This window comes from Varanus komodoensis, unplaced genomic scaffold (assembly GCF_004798865.1).
Source record: "Varanus komodoensis strain SLA01 unplaced genomic scaffold, ASM479886v1 scaffold61, whole genome shotgun sequence".
Taxonomy (NCBI): Eukaryota; Metazoa; Chordata; class Lepidosauria; order Squamata; family Varanidae; genus Varanus; species Varanus komodoensis.
Window position 1 is genome coordinate 2,740,341 of NW_025336236.1, and position 9,686 is coordinate 2,750,026.

General features: G+C 37.7%; 1 protein-coding gene across 4 annotated transcripts in view; it reads left to right on the forward strand.

The window, feature by feature from the left end:
* The window catches only part of ZFC3H1 (zinc finger C3H1-type containing), a 47,450-nt gene extending 38,060 nt beyond the window's left edge, over positions 1 to 9,390 (forward strand). For 2 of the 4 annotated variants that reach the window (XM_044449801.1, XM_044449802.1), the window contains exons 27-35: positions 347 to 441; positions 2,270 to 2,380; positions 3,674 to 3,778; positions 3,869 to 4,034; positions 5,222 to 5,322; positions 6,241 to 6,342; positions 6,948 to 6,987; positions 8,244 to 8,306; positions 8,432 to 9,390. In XM_044449801.1, coding sequence (XP_044305736.1) covers positions 347 to 441; positions 2,270 to 2,380; positions 3,674 to 3,778; positions 3,869 to 4,034; positions 5,222 to 5,322; positions 6,241 to 6,342; positions 6,948 to 6,987; positions 8,244 to 8,306; positions 8,432 to 8,569 — 921 coding nt within the window. In that variant the 3' untranslated portion in view covers positions 8,570 to 9,390. The remainder of the gene's footprint in view (positions 1 to 346; positions 442 to 2,269; positions 2,381 to 3,673; positions 3,779 to 3,868; positions 4,035 to 5,221; positions 5,323 to 6,240; positions 6,343 to 6,947; positions 6,988 to 8,243; positions 8,307 to 8,431) is intronic. The other 2 variants (XM_044449803.1, XM_044449804.1) reach the window with 2 other exon arrangements.
* Positions 9,391 to 9,686: the final 296 nt, after the last annotated feature.

Here is a 9,686-nt window from a genome sequence, read left to right on the forward strand (position 1 = left end):
TCATCAGGTGACAGAGCATTACAAAGGAGCATCAGTAGTTCATGTCAGCTATCCATTTCTTTTCCCTTGTGTAAAGTGCTTTAGGGTGAATTTACGCATTCAGTCTGGGATGTTGCTGCAGAGTTCAGCCTTGCATGTTAAGTACGTGCAGCACAGCAGTTCATGCTTTCTCTGTCTCTGCTTTTGTGTAATAGCTGGGTTAAGTTTCTTCTGTGTATCACTCACTAAGATGGTCCATTGAGTTGGCTTGTTTTCAAGGAAACAGAAGAATGTATTCAGCATAATTTTGAGTTGTGCTAATTACTTTGCAGTAAAGTCTAATGTCATATTTACTCTTTCATGACAGAAGAGATCAGATAGTATTCCTCCACTGTTGCAAGCCTTTGTTGCAGCATTTTTTGAGGGCGTACATCAAGAGAGTAGTCCTGTGGATCTATTAAAGTAAGTGTAGCAAGTATGCTATCATTCTGTGCTGGCATGAGCATAACTAATGCAGCACCTTGCTTCTGCTGATTATAGTTTTGGTAAACTATACTTGTAAAAACACTTGTTATATTTTATTTATTATTTATTTAGTTTTTATATGCCATCCAATACTAGAGTCTCTGGACGGCTTACAAAAACAAAAAAGCAGCAAACAGCATGCTGCATCCAACCATTACTGATAATATCAAAGATAAAACTAATTAAATGTTAAAATATTGGGAAAATGAAAAGAGTTTTGCCTGTCACCAAAAAGAATAAAGTGATGGCACCAGGCAAACCTCCCTGGGAAGCATGTTCCAAAGTTATATTTTGTCAGTCTGTGGTTTACTTGCATGTTTCTAAGCTTTGTGTGCATAAGTTTATGATGACTAGTTATGACTTTAGATTTTACCCTACAGTGAACACTGATTCACAGACTTGAGTTATTTTGTGGTTGCTTGTGTTTGAAAGTGGGTATGCAAAGTAACCTTACATGATTTCAAAGTAGACCAGAGTTACTTTAGTTCTATCCACTAGTTTTATTCTGCACATAGCACAAAGGTTATGTCAGGACCAGTTTGTGCAGTTTGTACTAGATGCAGTTTGTGCAAGCCATTGTAAAAGCACTTCTAGAACTCCATTTCTATATACTAGGCATTGTCCTACTTACTCTGCCAGCACTTGAATGTTGAATGGCCACTAGCAGAGCAATGTCACTTCTTGCACGTTTTTCACTAGTATTATGTTAGATATAGTCCAGCGTTTGAAAAGCACTGCCTAATTCTGTGTGAGAGGCTATTATAAACCCATTCTTCTGCTAGACTGGCAAGCCCAAGCTGAAATGACCCAAGTCAACTAGCTAATACTGACTTGACAGTGATACAAAGCATAGAGGTGTGCATCTGCAGCACCCATGGCTTCTAAAATAGGCCCCAGCAACAGGCACCTACTTCAGAAGCTACATGAAGTACCTGTAATATAAAGATCCAAATTCATTCATGTAAATTTAAGTCAGGCACCCAGTCACTGAGTTACAAAATACCCCAGTGGATTCCCTGTGGCTGAGACTTTTTCACACATTTCAACAAAATGTGCTGATTAAACACCTCTTAAATACTTTCTGCACTATCCTATGGTTCCTGTATACTTAGAGGAGCAACTGCTTGAATACTGGGGCATTGACACTGTTAAAAATAACTCAAAATGGGCAAAAATGGAATAGGGCAGCACTCAGCAGAGGAAACCACTGACCTGTCTCAGTCCAGAAAGAAACATACCTGGTCATTTTTGGATTTATTTTTAGAAGTACAAAAGCCCCATTGTTCATGCAGTTGCTCTTGCAACCCCAAAGGAAACAGCAGAGGTAGAGAAGTCCCATTGAATACTTTTATCATGCCATTGCCTTTAGCACTCATTTTCACCTGAAGTCAAGATGCCACAGTTGGAGTGCAGCTGCAGTCAGAAGTAGCAACCGTGTATCTGGTCCCTAGTTCAGCTGATCATCATCTTGGCATTTGATAATACCCTACCTTGCATTGTGGGTGGCTGTTGGTAAGGAAATGCTGTGCTCTATGGTTAAGTTGTACAGGAAAACTAGACAGATGGCTACTGCTTTTCAGTGGCTGGTGAACAACCCATATTTTGTGACATCTGGTTCAGTTATGTCTTGCCTTGTAGCTCAACACAGTAGAGCATCCACTCTCTTCTTCATTTCAATCTTATCTGACTTATATTGCATAGAGGAGGTTAGAAATGATTCCATGTAGTGAACATTTTCTCACTGAAAAAGGACTCTTTCTTGTAGATATTCTTTGAATTATCCAATGCCAATTGAGTTTACACCTCCATTGTATAAAGGAAATTTTACAGAAGAGATTTTAAACCAGCAAATTCCTTACTTGTGGCAAATCTACTGGTGAGTTTTTCTCCCCAGAATCTAAGAGTGTTTAATAGTGTAACAATGTCCATGTGAGAGCTTAGCTTAATCCGTTCTTGCAGGGACAGCTAATCTATTCTTACAGTAGAGCCAATCTTAGGAGGGTGGAAGTTAAGTCCTAGCAATACTCTTGAATGTTTCTAGCTTCCTTGTGTGGCCAGTGTTCTTTATAATATTTTTATTTTGTTGTGGTGATATGAACATGCACAAGAGGTTCCCTGTGCAGCTCTTTCCCCCACACAGCCCACTCTTCCTTCTGTCATTTGCATTTAGTGTTACGAAGAATTATGAATGTTATGAATTCTGTTGTAAAAGTAATGAATAAACTATAAGGTAGGATGTGTTTTAAGGTATGTAGATGAGCCCCATGTACCATATTTACGTGCTGAACTATATGAAAACATAACTGGAGAAGCTAAGCATGTCAGCCTAAGTGCAGTCTTCAAATCTGCTCAGCACTGAGCAATTCTCATAGTTTTGTTCATGGTCTTCATCTTAGGTCATATCTGTATTGGGTAAAACCTCTGCATTGTTGACTGCAGCATTGCTTCTCTAGCAATGGGCAAAAACCCCAAAAAACAAAACCAGAAAGAAATGGTGAACAGCTGTTTTGCCTTTGTAGATTAACCTGAAATTTATTTATACGTTATAACTTAAGCCACTTTAATAAGTGTAACTTTGGTACACTTATTCACTCTGCTGTTAAGCTGGAAACACTGGCCCTTGCTGCACATATTGCTAAACCATGATTACCCTTAGGCTCATAAACTCCCCAGTTCCCTCTTCTTCTCCTGCACAGAAGAAGGCCTGCCCAGAACTTTCCGCAGTGTGTTAAAACTATATTTTCTGGTTTGAGGCCAGAGTTAGTTGAAAGTAAAAATGTTACAAAATCCTGACTCTCTGAGTCAGAGAGGAGTAGAAGGGCATGCGACTTCACAGTTTCATCACACCTAGTGCTAAACCAGCCATCTTCTACCTGGTGCTCTCCAGATATTTTGGACAATTCAGACCATATTCAGCCAAATGGCTGGTAGTGAGGAATGCTTTGTAGACTAAAACATCTGAAGAACACTGTGTTCCGTGCTTTATTGTTACTTGCAAACCAGAGCACACTGACTCACTTTTGAAAATGTTGAGCTGCTGCTTGTATATAATGTCATGGTTTTCCATAGCCCTTTCCTTCTAGAAGAATAATGTAAAATTTGAAAATCTAACATTGCTTTCTTTCTTTTTAAAACAAAACAACCCCCACCCTCCAAAAATCCCAAATAGTTTATACCAGTCTCTTCATGGAAGTTCTGCAGAAGCAACAGATGCCTATGAGGCAGCCTTGGGAGCAGTTATGCAAGAGGAAATAGTTCAGCAAATTTGGATGGAGTAAGTTTAAATGATCTGATGTTTCGTGACCTTACTAGAAGTTAAGTAATTCAGCAGTGTTAACATATGGGCTTCACTTCTGTTTTTCAGTTACCTCGTTTTTATTAATCAAAAAGTTGTCAGATCCAACAGTCAAGTTCAAGAATTCAAGCTTTTTACAGATCTTGTGAATAGATGTCTTGTTACAGTCCCCACCCGTTACCCTATTCCATTTAGTACTGCTGATTACTGGACCAACTATGAATTCCATAACAAGGTATTTCAAACTCATGGTAAGGCAGTACCTTTATTAGAACCTGCACTGCACCAAATTGTGAACAAGTGTCATGATCTCCAGTTCTCCCAATCAGGCAAGATGTTAGGAGGGGCACAAGGCTGAATTGATACTGAAGTCATGAAGTCTGCATGACCAGATTCTTAAGATGGAATGAAGGCAGACTGTCATGCATATTAGTTTGCACCTAGGACTGCTGGGACAAACAGATAATGAGCTCTTCGCCCACTCTTGCATTTGCCTGCCAGCTAAGGTGAAACACATTTGCTGAGAGACTTTTACAGGAGGGTGCTTTTGTTATCATATTTGGCATGTGGGATCCTCTGGGCACCAGGTTGACCACTGTGTAAACAGAAAGCTTGAACTAGTTAGACCCTTGGTCTGATCCTACATGGCTTCTCTTACTTTCTTAGATCCCTTAATAGACAGACAACAACAGTAAAATGAAATATAGCCTTTTTGAGTAGCACACTAGTTTTTAAAATTAAACTAGAGATTTATTTTGAGTAGAACAATAAAAAACCAAACTGAGTATTACCTAGTAGTTATAGAAAAGGAAACCATTGAACAATAAAGTTCCATCTTTGACTAGTAAACATGTATCATCTTTACATTCCTTATATAAACACCTATGAAGAAAAGTGAAATGCTAAAATACAGAAAATTCATCACATATGGGAAAAAAATTGGGGTGTGTGGGCAGAGTAAATAAGCTAGTAGAATATGAACTTTTTAAGCAACTGCATCAGATGTTTTATAGACTGAGGATTTGAGGGAACTATGGAAGCCTGGCATGGTAGAGCCCTTGTCCTGAAGAGGACAGGTTGCTTGTCGCCCTCTTTGTCCAGTGCTGAATCCCTTAAAGTTCATTAGGCTGGTTGGATTTCATCCTTGGCTGATACCTGTCACATGCTGTGTTACCTGATACTTTGCTATCCACCAGCCCTCCCTGTCTTTTTCAAGGACTCACTGCTTCAGCAAATGCTGAACAGGTCTGGAGTCCCAAGTGCTGCTCCTTCCTATGAGACATCTGGGTACCAGTAGTACCTGGAAGAGCTGTCCAGGCAAGTCAGTACTGTTTACTATACAATTGAATTCAAAAGGGTGAATGTCACCATCATACCAGGCAACTGGAATTATCTGACTTTTAAAAAATTTAACCTTTACAGGTCATTTCCTTTTATCTGAGTTGTATTCCAAAGTCTCAACATTCCAAAGCGTTGGAACGATTTTGCTCTACTATGCCTGTTAATCCTGGACTTGCACTTAGGTAAGAAAGCATTGGTTGAAGTATTTAAAAGTGCGTGCGTGCGTCTGTCTGTCTCTACTTGCCATCTTGGTAAGTGGCAAGCACATTAGGTAAGTGGAGATTTTTAATGTCTCTCAAAGATACAATCTGGAATTAAGTAGTTTAAAGCAAAGAGAAAAGCTATGTAACTAGTATTTTATTTAAAACTTAAAGGAAGGTTTAGAATAGTTTTCTTAACCACATTCACAGATAAGCAGTCATTCTTAACAATTCTTGAATCATAATTGGTTGTTGATAATTTTTATCAATTTAATTCAGTTTCCATGTGTGTTGTAGAATTCTAGATTGGTTTGTTTCCCAGTATCTGTAAATTGTATTAAAATGTAGCAGAACTTTGGCTAATCTAAATTAAAAAATGCTGAGTGCTGATTAATAAAGGTATTTAGTATTATAGCCTAGTATTTCTCAAATGGTATCTTGGCTACTTAATTTGCTTAAATTACAACATGTAAATTTATATAACAAATTTGAAAATGAATTATGTAAATTTACAAGTTGTAAATTTGTATAGAGAAGACATTGAGAAGCCTATTGTAACTTTAAGATTGTTTAAAAATTGAAAAAAGCAATAAATACTATGCTTTTATTTCTGTTGGATATAAATGGTGTGTTTCAAAGTGTTACATCTTTATTGGTATTTGGTATTTTTACTCCATAGCAAATTTTAAGATAGGAACTAAAGTGTGCGTGGGAGGGGGTCTACAGGAAATTTCAGTTCTTGGATTTTTAGCGGTATTACTGAATAAGACTGGAAGCATCAGATTTATACCATGAGCATAGTTGATATTTGAACACTGAACTTTTGAAGCTGCTTTAGGCTGCTTACCATACTTCTTTAACAGTTGCTGCAAGTTCCCGTGTGCTCCTTTGTCATTCCAGGCTGCTTCAACAATATTGGGAAGAGAGCAATGTTCAGATCCTGAAACTGCAAGCCAAGATGTTTTCATATAATATCCCAACTTGCCTGCCCATCTGGAAAATGTAATTCAACAGTCATACACCTGTTACCATAGATACTATTTTTTAAAAATAAGGTTTGATTTATACAGATAAATCTGAAATAGCTTTCCAGTCGGTTTTATGCTAGAAAGGTTTTTCATTACTGCAGTATTTCAGCGAGCTTTGGTTTAGAAAGATACCTGGCACTAATGTCGTAAAATGAGGACTCTTGCTTCCCCATAGCAAAATAATGCAGAAGTAAGTATGCCTTGTGTGTATAAGTAAGGAAAATGTATTGATAAATTTTCTTGTTGCTACTTTGGAGTGCTCTACCATTTAAATTATTGACTTCTGTTTCCTCCTCCTTTCTACCCTCCCCCTTTATATATCATAATAGCAATATCCAGTGATGATGAACTGATCATTGTCTGCAGTGTTTGTACATAATTGGAACAACTGAAATGTCTTGCTCATGTAAGATTGTTTATGAAATGGATCTTTTTTTTGTCTCTTCACTATAGATTACCATCATTGGGAATTAGTCTATTACTTTCCAGGACTTTTATAGTTCCATTCCATACTCAGTGTTCTTCCCATAAATCCTCAGTGTTCTGCAAAAATAAGTCATTTTTATTTCTTCCCTTCAGAGCCATTGCTGCTGAGAGCTTTCTAAAGGGACAGAGAGAGGTAAGGAGATGTGACAAAAATAGCTAGTTGCTTGCCTCATATTAAACCTGCTTGTCAGGTTTAATAACATCTGCATGCTGAATTTTTATTTTTATGAATTACCATTATTGACAGAAGCTCTAGTATTCTGGGTAAGCAGATTTGTAATGTTTGCTGCCTACTTTTCTGTATTCCGAAAATTTTGCCACTGACTGAGTTCTAATATCACAATGGCTTAAGTTGTCACAGTGTGAATGGCCCGTACCCAATCACATTTTTAGGTGATGGGTGAGCAAACCTGGAGAGGGGCACATAATGTCCAAATCAGATAGTATGTTTGAGTATGCCTATTGAAATTCTTATTGAATTCATATACTAAGTTTGAAAATGGTTTATGATGGTACCTTTGGATAAACTTAACCATAATTCTAGATCTGCACATCATGGAAAGCTATTCCCTTCCCTGTTTATGTGCTTGCACAAAGGAAAGTGCAAAGTTGGAATAAGCTTGCTGCATGCATTAGCTTGGAGTTCACTTATGTCATGATCTATTGAGCCAGGATTTGTGAATGCAAATAATTCCACTTTGTCTACCATCACATGAGGAGGTAAAGCAGTTTATGGTTAGGTCTCTTTCCCTCTAAATGCAGAGTTATTGTGGAGGTGGTGGTGGAGCAGTTCATAAGTAGACATGGTTTTGCTGTCTTATCTGCAGCATTGCAGCTTAAGTAGTTTTTTTGCTTGCTTATTAATTTCTTTTTTTACCTCACTTACATTGCATTCCTGTATATGTTTATCTGGAAGTAAGTCCCCTTGATTTTGGTAAGACTTACCTACAGATAAGCAGGTATTGAATTACAGCATTAATGCACAATGAAGAGTTTTTATCAAAGCAACCAAAGTAACTTAAGTTCCTCATCGAAAATGGCTTTTCCTACACTGACAGTTCCTAGGTGACTGGTGTGATCTTTTAAAACAGGCGTTGATGTAATAAACCAATTTAATCAGTCTGAACTAGGGATACATTAGGAATCTTTAACTTCTTCACATTTAAAATGCTATCAGCAGACATTTGTTTTAGTTCTTCAGTTTTATAAGCTATGCACTTACTAAAGATCAAAAGTTTCTTAAATTTATTCATCACCACTAATTCACTACATGACAAACTGCCTACTCCTGACCTGTATTACAGTCATAAGACAGAAAAAGGTGATTATGCTACAAAACTTGGCTCATGTTGGGATAACATTGAATTGGTTCTTATCTCTCCTTTACAGGTCCATCACTTATATCAGAGAGCCTTTCAGAAGTTACCCCTTTGTGCATCCCTGTGGAAAGATGTAATGTTTTCTCCTTATGTTTTAGTTTAAGGTTTCATTTCAATTTTCTGCATATGCCATGTCCATCGATGTGGTGATATTCAAGCTCTGGCTAAATCTTATGTCTGCTTCCCCATCTCTTACAGCAGCTCCTGTTTGAAGCATCAGGAGGAGGTAAAACTGATAACCTGAGAAAACTAGTTTCCAAGTGCCAAGAGGTTGGAGTCAGCCTAGATGAGCTTTTAAATTTAAACACTTACAGAACAGAAAGCACGAATCGCTGAACACTGGGTGCAGTCAGTGCTAAGTCCTATTAAATGCCAAAATCATTTGAATGATTCTCCAGGCTGATCTCTGGCTTTAGGCCTGTGTAAAGCAGATGAGCAGTGCTGAGCATATCAAGTCTCTCTGGTCTGCTTTCCTTGAACCTGGAAACAATTAACATGGTCGCCTCCTTGGATAAATGAATGCCCTGTATGGCTTGCTTCTGGGCCCTGCCAGGCTCTCATAACATCATGTACGTAAGTATAGTTCATCCCAATGACAGACTTAGAATGTGTTAATTTTTAATTTTCAATTTTTCCTTTTCTTTCTTCTGTGCTGTTCCTGATTTCACTTGACGCTCGCACTGATGCCTAAGAGATCTGTGTTTTGCGGTTAACTATATTGGCTGTGTTTACATTTAAAAAGAAGCAGTCCACTTTGTTTTCTTTTCCCCCCTTCCGAATCCCTTTTTGTTTCATTTGGGAGGTTGGTTTTCACTGCAGGATTTAAAACAAAAGCAGCCGCTTTTAAGGAAAGTAACTGCCATGGCCACAAGTATGCTCTTTGCACTTGAAGGCTCTGAGGGTGGTTTAGTGCCCTTTCTGCATTCTGGACTTGTGGCGGAGACTTAAACTTGAAGATTAAAATTACTATTGCAAATGCCAGTGCATCAGAACCTAAAGAGTGGTCAATTTATTATGTGCAATTTTTTGTAAAGAAAATTTAATTTATAATAAAAGTTTAACAGTTAATAATATTGAGCTGATTTGTATTAAGATACTACTCTGTAGTATTGCTATTGTTTATACAAAGATATTTTAAATATAATTTTTTAAAAATCTTTTGTCTTCATGGTCATTATTACTAGTATTAGCATTAGTATTATTACTATTCCCTGCCTTTATTCCTTTTGCATGAAACTCAAGGCTATCTATAAGATTCCCCATCTCTCCATTTTATCCTCACAACAGCCCTATGAGGTTGGTTAGGCTGAGAATCTGTGACTAGCCCAAAGTCATCCACTGGGGCAGACCTCCAAATACCAGTTTAACACACTACTCATGTACCACACTGGCTCCCATCTTCATATGGGACCATAATCATAAGCTGCAGATATCTCTTAAACAACACGCTACT